Raw genomic sequence first — 13,000 nt, forward strand, 5'->3', positions numbered from 1 at the left:
GATAGTTCCGCTTTTTGGAGACCCCCCGCCTGCAGAAAACTCTTACAATTCTTGTACCTGGTAAAAGCAGGCGTAAGGCCTGCTTTTACCAGGATAAGAGTTAAAAAAGGTTTTTAAAAAAAATTCCACTGATTTATCATTTAACAATACTTTTTTAAAAAGGTAAGTTTATTTTCAGCCCCGTAAAAAAACTTTATTTTTTTGAAAAATTTAAAGTTTTGTTTAAAATAGTTAATTTATTGTACTTTCAAGTAATTTTAAAAACGTGATTTAAAAAAAAAAAAATTATTTAAAGTTTTACTATGTTTTGGGGGTGATCTCCATTCATATATTTGACAGGTCTTCCTGTCAAGTGTATGAAGGGAGATTCCCTTCTCTGATTGGCTCCCCATGGCCCACGTGATCCCAGGGACGCTGCGAACCACCTGCGCCTCTGGGATATGTGGGCCCTGCACACCGGCAGTTTGGAGAGGCCCAGCAGCGGGAGGCCTGCGATCGGAAAATACGGGCCAGTATGTCCCATTGCGGGGTTACGCAAATGGTTCACCGCGGGGATATGATTGGCTAGTTCTGGACATTGTTTGCTACTGCCCCAAGCTGCTCTTGCGCCAACTGTGTCTACCATTAACCAATCATCTTTTCATTGATCAGCAAATTCAGAGCATGGCCCAAAATTGTTAAATTATCCCTTCATTGGCACTTTTTTTTAAACAAAAATTAACATACTTGCAATGAATTGAAGGAAATCGCTGATGAACAAACCAGAAGAGAACAATGACTATGCTGTCAGACTGTCAAAAGCATTACACTGGCCAACAAATTTAAAATCGGTTAAGCTTGGGTGGCAGCCCGGTTCATCATTTGATAATTGCTATTGTTGGGACGAAAATTCACTCCACATTGTTTTATGGTAAGATCCCAGTAGAAAATCAAATGCCTGACCATGGGTGTGTCTGAATGACCTTGTAAACTATTATCTCAAGCCCCCTTCCTTCACCCCACCAACCTCACCACCCCATCCTTCACTCCCATTTTTCTCCCTTTTCTGAAGCTTGAGAACTAGGGAATGATAGCTTCAGCTCTTTAAATTTAAACTGAAGGACTGATTAGTGCAAAAGGCTGCTCCCTGATTACTTTAACTCCACCAGTCAGAACCAGCCTTTTCTAGTCCTCCAGGCTCAGGTGAGTCGTTCATCCGACCTGAGCTTCTTTCCATACCAAGTGCAAAAAGCCAATTTCGGCAGCGGATAGTTTCAACTCCCAGTAAAACTAACCATAGTTGAAATTGGCTTTATGTACTTGATAAGAGAAGCAGAGGGTGGATAAAAGGAACTTGAGTGAATTTGGTCCAGGGGCTGTGTTCTAGACACATCTAATTTAAGGTCTAAGGCTAAATAGTTGGATGGACTCCGGAACTGAATTTCGCAAACATTTTTGGTAAATGGAACTTCAGACAAACTAATTGAGTACCCAATCTCTTTGGGTTTTAATTATTATGTTTTATTGTTGAATGCATTAGTGTCTTTGCTGATGGTGAGTTTATTTAATTAAAGATTAGACTGTTATACAATGATTTTTGTTAATGTTAAGATGTTAAGAACAACAATTAGAATTTTGACCTTGATGTTTCAAAAACAGGTTTGGTAGCAAGGAGGAATATATGTCTTTCATGAATCAATTCCTTGAGCATGAATGGACCAACATGCAGCGATTCTTACTGGAAATTTCCAATCCAGAAACCATTTCAAATACAGCAGGATTTGAGGGGTACATTGATCTGGGCCGAGAACTCTCCACCTTACATTCGCTGCTCTGGGAAGTGGTTTCGCAAATGGAACAGGTGTAGTTTCATACTGTCTGTTTAAATCCAATGGATGCTACCTGCTGGATTGGTGTATAGATAACCTATCCGTGATAGACATTGGGCATAATGATTAGTTCTGCGCCTTTTGTCATGTGTGTTTTTTTTATATGGCATCAGATACTCAGTGTGTCCTGTATTTGCCTTATATAAATCAAAATATTGTATAGTTTCTATTGTATGCTGGTTGATCTCTCATTGCATTGGAGATGGGGAGTGATGTGCCAAATAACTGCCTGAATCCAAGAGGTTAAAGCTTAAAACTAAAGGCTTTTATTAAGTAAGAACATGGCATTGAGTTAACACAGGGCAGCCATCATTCATCACCGACCCAGCCCTTATGAGGAAGACTCACACCAATCTGGAGGATCCAGAGGGGCGGGGCTAGGGAGGAGCATTAGTGGTTACATCTGTAGAACATTCCAGACATTAGCAAGTACAACAACAACAGACAATACAAATGCCAGAACACAGAGTTATTTCATCACAGGGAGTTAAGACCAATCTTAGTCTTTAGCAGGGAAGCACAGAAGTAGAATTGGTTACAGCATTGGAGCTGGGAGATCCACAGCTGAGGTGCTGCAATGCCACCACTGGCAGGAGGGTATAATTATGGTGTAACACGTTTACACAGAGGCAGTTGCCATTATAAATGTGGACGTAGGAATTTATAATGGAAACAGTTGGCAGGAAGGGCTCACAGGCTGAAGATTTTTTATACATTATACATAACACGTGTTTTAAAAAATCAGCATATAGGTTTAATCTAATAGTCGTGTGCAGAAATCAGGCAAAATTTGGCACTGCCTGGATTGTTGAGGCAATTTTGTTGTAGCAGAAGTAGATGGTTTAGTTGTTCTTGAAATATACCAAAACCACTGTAGTTCGTGTAAGAACCAGAACCAAAAGTCCTGTTGAAATTACTTTTGGTGAGTTGAACATACAAAGTAAAATGGGTGTGTTTTCAAAATGGCTGTTGGTTATTTTGTTTACAAGTCCTCTCATGATACTCTTCACTTTTATTTTCAACAAGGACCTACTGTATTTTCTAAATCCATGCCCAAATCATTAAAGACAAAACGTGAAGCTAATTTGAACGAAAGATGTAGCTAGTTCCAAGATTCTGCTCAATACATACTTTTTAAATTATAACTGTGTTTCCTATCTATACAGATTGAGGTTTATGTATGAAAAAGAACTGGCTGAGAGACATGGTTAAAAGTGCAGGATAGGTACAAGTTTCCTATACAAACAATGACAGATAGGTAAAGACCCTCTGGTCCATCCAGGCTGTCCCACACAATTGCGATACCTTGTGTATCACAATATATATTCTCCACCCCACCCGAAACAATGTGATCTCCTGGGAGAGGCGAAAAACCTCAGGCCAATTTGGTGGGGGGGCGGAATTTGGGAAATCCCTCTCCGACCCATCTAGGTGATCGAAACTAGTCCAGGAGATCACTCTGGCCCTGAATTCCCTGCAGTGCCTACCTTCTGTGAGAGGTGATCTCCGCCCCAGCCAGAAACCGGTCCAGCTCTCGCTTGAAGGAATTCAGCGAATCAGCATCCACCCCACAAGATGGCAGCCTGTTCCAGAGGTCCATTATTCTCTGGGGAAAGAACCACCTCCTGACATCTAACCTAGATCTGGCCTTATGCAACTTAAATTTGTGACCCCCTGGTCCTCCCTAACCTATTTAATTGGAACAAACTGTCAACTGGAACACCAAATATGGCAGAGTTCAAAATGTTTAGAAGATAAAGGAGAAATGGGTAAGTGATGAATTGTTTGAAAGGGAGGGTGGGAAGATACTGGGAGAGTTGCTATTAATTTTGGACGAGGAAGAACCATGTCAATTTGTTAGCAGCATGAAGAGATGGAATGAGATGCATACCAGAGAGAAATAGGTTTGTGTTTAAATGTTTAATGAGGAGGTCAGAATTAGGTGAAGGCTAAACAAGTTGTTTAAAGGCTCGAAATGCACAGTAAAAGGCTGCTAGAGAGAGTATTGGTAAAGAAAATTGCAACAAAGATGAAAGGAAAGAGACTTTTTTGCGTGCATTTGCAGCAGGCTAGGTATTAAAATAAGATGAGTCCGCTAAAGGTAAAAGTGGTGAGGTGATAAAGAAGGCAAACGCTACCATCTAAATTAAATTCTATTTTTTTTTCCTCACAACTGGTTTCATTGTAAAAATGGATCCTCTTCAACAGGATGCCAGTTTCAACCAAACCCACAGAGCAGAGGGTTCTGCTGCAGTGGCATGTTTCCTGAGATGCAGCCACCTGCCCTTATTCTTAAATTAAAAAAGAAACACATTTCTTGAATTGTTTCTCTAATTCTCAAGTGAGTAAGAACTTGGAATTCATGGCTTTAGGTGTGGATTTCTATTTCCCCTGCCTGTATGTCCTTTTTCCATCACCATACATTTTTTACTAATATTAGTGAGATTTTGAATGCTGGTACGTAATGTATAACTCATGCATTATCCATTACTCAAATCGTTCATTCTTATTGGTTTGGCATCATGAACTTCATCCTTTTACATACCCATAGTACTCATTTCGCTAAATCATTTGCACACATTTGTCAGTGTTCAGTGGAAAATTAACTTTTATTTCTTCAGGCAACTGCAACAAAGCTTGGCCCCTTGCCTCGCATTTTAAGAGACGTCAATACAGTGTTGACCAACCCAGGAGCTGTACCTGTGCCAGCAACCTCTGACCCATGTACCTCGACACCAAATCCCACGAATAGCAGCTTATCCTCAGGACTGCAGAAGATGGTGATTGATAATGATTTTAGTGGGTGAGTGAAAATGTTATCACAGTTTATTGTAGCTGCCATTTTGTACAATTAATGTCTAGCTGAATATGTGGGCATTGAAGTGTTAATCTGAACCACCAAACTGTTAAAACTACAGAACAAAGGGTGTGAGGGAAAATTAGCATAAAACAATGTGGTGTAAATTGGCAATAATGACATTTGAATTTGTTGTTCGTCATAAGTTGCTTTTCTGTAGGAAAATGGAAGGATAATACTGTATTAGAAACTGGTTTCAGATGTGGCGTTAGAATTCCCTCTTGATTGTAAAGTTAGTAACATTCCCATTATTTTGTGTTAGATTTTCCTGTTATTGGTTTTATTTGCTGATAGTGATTCTCCCCATTTTTAAACATTTTAAGATTAATTTTTCTTAAACTTTTTGAAATCAGTGCTGATTTAGTGGTCAGCTCTAACACACGCAACGTTTCTTTTAGGTTAGAAAAGCCTAAATCAAGATTAGAATATTACATATAAATTCTGGTAGAGTTTTAAATATATGTTCAACCAATTCTTAAAGTATAGTCTAATAATAAATACATAAAATTCTAGACATACTCAGCCGGTCAGGCAGCATCTGTGGAAAGGGAAACAAAGTTAACGTTTCAGGTCGATGACCGTTCATCAGATTTTAACCAGTCTTGTTTCCTTTTTCACCTGCTGACCTTTTTCAGCATTTTCTGTTTTATTTCGATTTTCTGCATTTGCTGTAACTCAGCCTGCAGCTTCAGTATTTAATCAACATAGGAACTGTTTATTGCCTTGCACTCTCCTGACAAGCCAAAGTTATCACTTAATTAAGCAGGAGTTATAAGAGACTTCCGATCATCCGACACCTTTCAAATGAATGGCTTTGCCGAGAAGTAATTGCACGTCAAGTTCGTGCAACTGTAAACTGAATTCTCAAAGGGCAAGACACATTTAAAAAAAAAAAGAAAATGCCTTCCACTGAGTCAAGTACTTGAAACATGCATCAAACACACCGTAGAAAAGCAGGCACTTGGGTAGGAAAAGAAAGACAGACTTTCATTTCTATAGCGCCTTTCATGACCACCGGAAGTCTCAAAGCGCTTTACAGCCAATGAAGTACTTTTGAAGTGTAGTCACTGTTGTAATGTGGGAAACGCGGCAGCCAATTTGGGCACAGCAAGCTCCCACAAACAGCAATGTGATAATGACCAGACAATCTGTTTTAGTGATGTTGGTTGAGGGATAACTATTGGCCAGGACACCGGGCATAACTCCCCTGCTCTTCTTCGAAATAGTGCCATGGGATCTTTTAAGCCCACCTGAGAGAGCAGATGGGGCCTCGGTTTAACATCTCATACAAAAGGCGGGGGGAAATACAATGAAACCAGAAGAATTTCTTTTAATTCTATTACTTTTAAATTAGCCTTTGTCTGTATTGTTAGGGGGGGGGGGGGGGGAAATCAGCGAGAGTACACTCATCTTGGCCTTTACACTAACATTAGGGAAAGTATACCATTTCTCTGACAGGAGTAGGAATTCTGACCATTGGAATATTTCTCCTTGGTTTACAGATCCTGTTAAAATTAATTTTGCTTCTTTTTAAAAATCTGCTTTGTTAAGCTAATTAGATTTTTACCTCTTCACCGAAAATAGGCTGTAACTTACAATACCAACATCACATAAGATGGTGTGAAAGGCTCTCGTGTATTAATAAATCCATTGCCTATATCGTGAAGACAAATTCTCAGCAGTTTCACCACTTTTGAACTCTTAAAAACTGATCAGCAAATGGTAAAATATTTAGTAATAATCAGTTCATTGTGAGGGCACTACATTTGTTGCCTTTTTTCACTTTGAAGTTGATGGGTTAAAAATTAAACCTATTCTCCTCCCCTCCCTTTCCCCACGATGGCTCATCAAGTTTATCCAGAGGGTAGCTGACCCATACAGGCCAGGAAGGTCTCGGGTGATCTCAGAGGAGCACTGCAATTGGCCTCCTGGGTTAAGGATGGTTCCTGATTGCTATCTAATGAAAAGTGTGCCTGTGGGGGCACCAGGTGAGGACAGCATCAAGGGTTGGGCATGGCGCCCTTCGTGGTTGAATAACCTGTCAACGGTCACTAGTCAAGCTTATAGATGAATTGCGGCCACGCAGGTGAGATGCCAGAGAATAATCACTCCCCATGGCACCTTACACCAACAAAGAGCTTTAGGATAGGAGAGGGGAGAAAATTCCCAAGAGAAACATGAATTAAGCTTCTTTCAATCAACTAAGCCTATAAAAATAATTTAGAATAAAATAACAGGGAATAACTAATTTTACAGGATTGCTAGAAATCAGCCGTCCTATTTATTCCACACATTTTTGAAAACAGCTATGTGAAAATGAAATGCATGAAATTATTAATAAAATATAAGCATATGGTTTTCAATATAGCATTAGAGATAAATTCAGACTGAAAAATGCTTAGCTTTCTTAGGGTAAACGTAGAAATGCAGTTGAGATAGAGCAGTCATTTTGTGCAGAGGTTTAATCATTTTAGTGTTTATTTTTAGAAGCTAAAAATTGACTTTAACAAGTTATGCAAGGTAGAATAGTTGATTAAAATATTTGGAAACAATCTTTTTTGTTGAATTTATTTGGTAAGAAACTCCCAATTTTATCTGATTTCTTCCCCTTTCAGTTTATTAGACTGTACAAGGTTACCCTCTCCTACCCCAGAAAACAAGGACTTGTTTTTTGTCACAAGGTCCTCTGCAGTACAGCCATCCCCTGCTCGCAGCTCAAGCTATTCTGAAGCCAACGAACCAGAGCAACAAATGCCAAATGGCAATAAAAGTGTTTCAATGGTTGACTTGCAAGATAATCGCAGTTTGGACAGTACGACGAATGTTCCCAATACAGGTGATTCCCTAAATGACAGCCAGGGATCTAGTGGGCATTTACAGGCAATGTGGCCTACAAGAGCACCACAGAATGCAGCACCACCTGGGCCTGGGCATGTAGGCCGAAAGCCTGGACCAACCGCAAGCACCCCGAATGCCGATGGCACACCAGGAAGGCCGCAACTCTTGGCACCATTATCATTTCAAAACCCAGTGTATCAGATGGCTGCAGGCATACCGGTTTCACCACGCGGGGTAGCAGACTCAGGATCAGAATGTCACAGCTCTATTAGCTCACACAGCAATAATGAAGAACTGGCAGCCAACAAACACACTTTTCATAGCCATACAAGCACAGAGGACTTTACCAGGCGTTCTGGGGAATTCACAAGAAGACAACTTTCCCTGACAGAAAAGGTACCCCAGCCTTCAGTGCCACGTCAGAACAGTGCAGGCCCACAGCGCCGTATAGACCAACCTCCACCGGCAGCTAGAGGTAGGACACCACCAGCCTTATTATTCAACCCCCCTCAGTATCCAAGACCTTCCAGCGGAGGTATGATACCATCCTCATCAGAATGGCCAAGCACTGGCACAAAGTTGCGACAGCAATCGTCGTCTAAAGGAGATAGTCCTGAAATGAAACAACGCACAGTGCACAAACAGGTTAGTGGCTCGATCATCAACAGCAAACAGATTTTTTGAGAAATGTAAATGTAGGTTTAGAATTAAGCTGTAGTTGTGTGGTATTAACATCTTGAGAAAGGCGAGTTAAAAGATGCAACTAAAGGAGTAGCCCAGTAGCGCTAATGGGGAAACATTGGGTTTCCATTAAAATGACTTCAGACCAAATTACAGCCTTCACTGACATTCTAAGATATGTGTCATGCTGCTAAACCAAGGATCCTCTGTAACTTTATGGCAAGGGACATTATATCAACATTGATCTGTATATGTTTTCTCAGTCGGAGTACATTTTTGTCAAGAGACAAAGCACATGTTTGGGTTCTCTTGCTCTCATATCTAGTGTTTCTGAGGGGGGAGTAGCTAGCAGAGACCTGCTAGCTACTAATTCACCCTGCATTTATAGCCTTGAATGCTTTGACCTCCATTTTGAAAGTAGAGAGTTTGGAGAGCTACGTATTGATCCAGCAAGCACTGCCACACAAACTGATGTTTGGTACATTTCCTGTGACTTATCGCAGTAAATATATTTAGATTTTCTCTGGCTTTAAAGCCATGAAGCACATGTCTTTCATTCTAATTGTTCCACAGATCTGATAAAATGATTTGAAATAATTGTTCATTCCACAAGCCACCTTCGCCCAATAACCAGTAAACTTCCTTAAACGTCACTTCTGACCAAACTTTTGGTCACCCCTCCCAATATCTCCTTCTTTGGCTCAGCATCCATGTTTTTGATTATGCCTCTGTGAAGTGCCTTGGGACAGTTTTCTACGATAAAGGTGCAATATAAATGCAAATTGTTGTTGTCAACTGCCAGCTTTGATCCTGTCATTGTCCATGGGAATGTTCTGACATAACCATTTGTCACTATTGGTGTAACAGTTGAGTTGTGCAAGTTGATTTGTTTTTCATTATAATTATATGAATTACAGCATTAACGGAACCATTCACCAATGACATTAAAATGTAATTTGGACCAAATCAATAGGTTGCAGACCAATTTATCAGATAAGTTAGCAGAATGGGCCCATGTGTGTCAGATATCATTCAATGCTGATAAGTGCAATACAATGCATTTGAGATTGGGGAAACTCAAAACATGTTTATAACGTAAAGGTTATGAATCAAGATAGTTGATAACTCAATAAAGGTTAACAAGCAATGCGAGGTGACTAAAGGGAAGTCAAATAGGGTTTCAGGTTATACTGCTAGGATTATCGAATATAAAACTAAAAGTACTGTATTTTGGCTATACCAGGCTTTGGTACATCCATAGTTTGAGTATTGCATCTATGTTTGATACCCACACATGGTGAGGGAAATCTAGGCTCTAGAGAAGATGTAGAAGCAAGTAAACCAGAATGATTCCTAGCCGTAGAGCTCAGAGTTAGGATTGTTTATTTTAGAGGGAATATGATTTGAGCCATAGTTCTTTTTTTCCCTATTAGAGATTTCTTGGTTAGGGGGTGGATCATTGGTATGAAATTACATCTTTATGCTATGTCTGGATGGGATGGCCTTGATGGTTTTTATTTCCCTTCCTTTTTGTATGTTTATAATGTAGGATTTTATCTGCCTTAATGCCTGTTGCCTGATTATCAGAATCCAATAATCTATCATCTATATTTTCTTTATGACTCATTAGTATTTATATTATAAAAACTGTGTGTGTACTGTTATCACATATCAAATTTTTGTCCCACTGTGTGTCATGCAAATTTCTGTAGGGTACTTGGGAAAGATGTATAAATAAACAAATGTAGTCATTTGGAATATCGAGACAAACCTCCCAGCAAAGGAAATTATTGGAGCCGCAATGTCTGCAGCCTCCTAATTGACCTGCGTCTGAACTTAGCCAGTGATCACTACACATCTTTACAATTAACCTTAAAAGAGCACAGACTTGCACTTTAGCAGCAGAATAATATATGGGCCCGAATTTTCCCGGGCCTATGACCGCGTACGCAGCCGTAAGTGCTCCGCAAGTTCCGGGTTTCAGCGAGCGCTGCGCATGCGCGAAAACTTGGAACTTGCGATCAGTCAAGTTTCAGCTTGACCGATCCACCGCATCTCCGGGAAATGGACATTTGCCCAACGAATGCCCGTGAAACTCTTACGCCTGGTAAAAGCAGGCCTGATAAATATTTTAAAAATTTTAATTATTTAAACATAAAATGTTAACATTAGTTATAGGTTATTTTAGCCCCTTTAAAACATTTACATATATTTTTCAAAAAATTAAATTTCTTTTAAATGTTTAATATAATTGTAATTTAAATCATTTTGAATTTGTAATGATTTATTTTTAATTAACTGGTGTGTTTTTTAGTCGATTCCTATTCATGGTTATGGGGATTCCGTACATAAATGGAATCCCCCATAAGCATAATGGGGATCCCGTTTTTCATTGGTTGGCCCAGCCCACGTGATCCCAGGGATGCTTGCGAACTGCATGCGCCCCTGGGATACGTGGGCCTTTACGCATGCGTACACGTAGAAGCCCAGGAGCGCGAGTCTACGAACCTCTCGGACGATCGGGTAGGCTCGTGCTTTTCTTGCGGTTCAGGGGCATTTGCCCATGGGTAGCCTCCGACCGCAATTTCAGGCCCCTGTCCCTTATAAAATGGCACATCCTCTGATTTAATGTGCGCAGATGTGGGAGATTCACAGGTAATATCAAATGAAGCATGTAAAATTGTGCAGTACTAGCAAAGTATTGAGTAAATGTTAAACACAAACTTAGGATAGATATGATTATTCAAAACCTCCAACTCGTACGGATTCACTGCAATAATTTTCAATTCTTCCCTCCCTATATTTTGTTCCCTTGGCTAGATCTCTTTTACCATGCTTTTCCCCCAGCATTAGGTCCATCCCGTATTCAGCGCACGGTGTTCATTTCCTTTGTCAAGCTATCTGAATGCTACAATGATATCTGCTCATTCCATCAGTGATGTAATGTCGTAAGTCATTTGTCAAAATCTCAGCTATTCAGTAGTGACCATTATTCGAAGCACTGGGTGTTGCAGTAGATTAGACTATCTGTTCACCTGAGCCCTGCGTTCCAATCCACCTTAAAGTGATGGAGTGAAAGTCTCCTCAAGACGGGTCCTACTTAATGAGTTTGTTCAGTCACAGTCCAGTTCCTAGCACAAAGCTGCTTCTGAGGTTGGGGTTGAGGCATATCGCAGGAGCAGGATAGAGGGAGCTTTACTCTGCATTTAACTGTGCTATAGCTGACATAGGATGTTCCATTCCTCAGCACTAACGTGCCTGATTACCATTTTCTTTAAATAATAGCAGAGTGAGAATGTGCTTAGGGTGTGCACATACTTAGCTGGTAATGGAATTCCTGTGTTACCGAAGCACCTATTATGTATACCAGAATTTATTTCCAACCAGAAGCTCCAGACTTACTGAGTAATAACAGTTTGAATTGTGATTTGTCAAATAATTTAGATATATTTCATCATAATCCTTGGAAGAAGTGAGATTGAAGCAATTCCAGCATTAGTTATTGAAAAACCTCACTCTCCAGATACCTCAATGAACAATAATTTACAAGTTAATTTTAAAAACTTTTAAAATAATTAGTTTTGCCAGCCCCTTAACGTGCTATCCAAATGCTTGATGGCAATACCACAAATATCTTTAGCACTCGGGTACTGGGTTCCCAATTAGAAGACCCTACTTCAGATTCTAGTTTTGCAAATTCTAACATTGACACCGTGGCCAATTTTAATTGCTTCCGCCAAGTGTAAACAGGAGGGTTGTGGACTGAAAGTGGCGTCCGATCACTGAATGCCCATTTACGCTGGTGCTCCATCTTTGGTAGGGTCCAGAGAAAGGCGGTCAGAGCCCCCAACTGTATCGGGCAAGAGGCCACTTTTAATATGCAAATCAGGATCCTATGACGTACATAGGACCTCGATTGCAATTTTGAGATACAGACGTGCGGCGTGTGCGTTGAGCAGCCTGAAGAATTTTTTTGTGGGGTTTGGAGGACCAGGAAGAGAGAGATTCCTTTCCCACATTGCTCAAGTACACTTCTTATGGGTGCAGCATCTGTCTAGACATCTATCGGCTGAGCCTGGCTTTGGAGGACACTATGGAAATTAGGGATCTAACCTCAGGGACCAGAGAGAGAGAAAAGAATTATAAACAAAGTTGAAAAGAAACTGGAGTTTTGCTTACTGAGCATTGGCAAGTATGTCTCAAGAATATGTTGTCAAATGGAGGAAGCAGCCCCATAAATTCTAAATATCAGCACCTGCTCCTTGAGTAATATTCAATTAAATCCTGAATCTCTGCTTAATGAGCACTTTCACATTCATTTTTACTCTCAACTTCAAATGTTCTATCTTGATTTTTCTGCAAGTGTTAAACCTTCTGACAAAGGATGATACGCCAGTTCATGCTCTTTCAATCAAATACAGTTAGAAAATGACCAATACCATTTACAATTCGATTAAGCAAAAATATGTTAGTAAAATACAAAAACTGCATTATTTTAGGATCAGTCTAAGCATTACAGCCTTAAATTTTAATTTGTTTCAATGGGAATTATGTTGTATTGCAGCAGCACAGAGACCCACTTGAGGCAAAAATGAAAACTCGTATCTTAATACTGTACTGATCATGCATGCAGTTCAAGAATAGGTTACCTGACTGAACATTTGAGTTTCTGCAAGCTTGCTTGTTAAATAGCTAGTAATGATTTGCCCACTGGCCATTTAGGGTATTAACACAATTTTTAGAATATCCCAGAATA

At 40.0% G+C, this 13,000-nt stretch overlaps 1 protein-coding gene across 9 annotated transcripts in view; it reads left to right on the top strand.

Moving 5' to 3' along the window:
• The window catches only part of LOC147101722 (disabled homolog 2-interacting protein-like), an 824,147-nt gene that overhangs the window by 782,920 nt on the left and 28,227 nt on the right, over nt 1–13,000 (top strand). For all 9 annotated transcript variants that reach the window (XM_085965569.1, XM_085965573.1, XM_085965570.1 and 6 more), the window contains 3 exons: nt 1,639–1,840; nt 4,490–4,671; nt 7,341–8,208. In XM_085965569.1, coding sequence (XP_085821695.1) covers nt 1,639–1,840; nt 4,490–4,671; nt 7,341–8,208 — 1,252 coding nt within the window. The remainder of the gene's footprint in view (nt 1–1,638; nt 1,841–4,489; nt 4,672–7,340; nt 8,209–13,000) is intronic.

This window comes from Somniosus microcephalus, chromosome 23, assembly GCF_052327205.1.
Source record: "Somniosus microcephalus isolate GS21.2 chromosome 23, FLI_Smic_1.0, whole genome shotgun sequence".
NCBI lineage: Eukaryota > Metazoa > Chordata > Chondrichthyes > Squaliformes > Somniosidae > Somniosus > Somniosus microcephalus.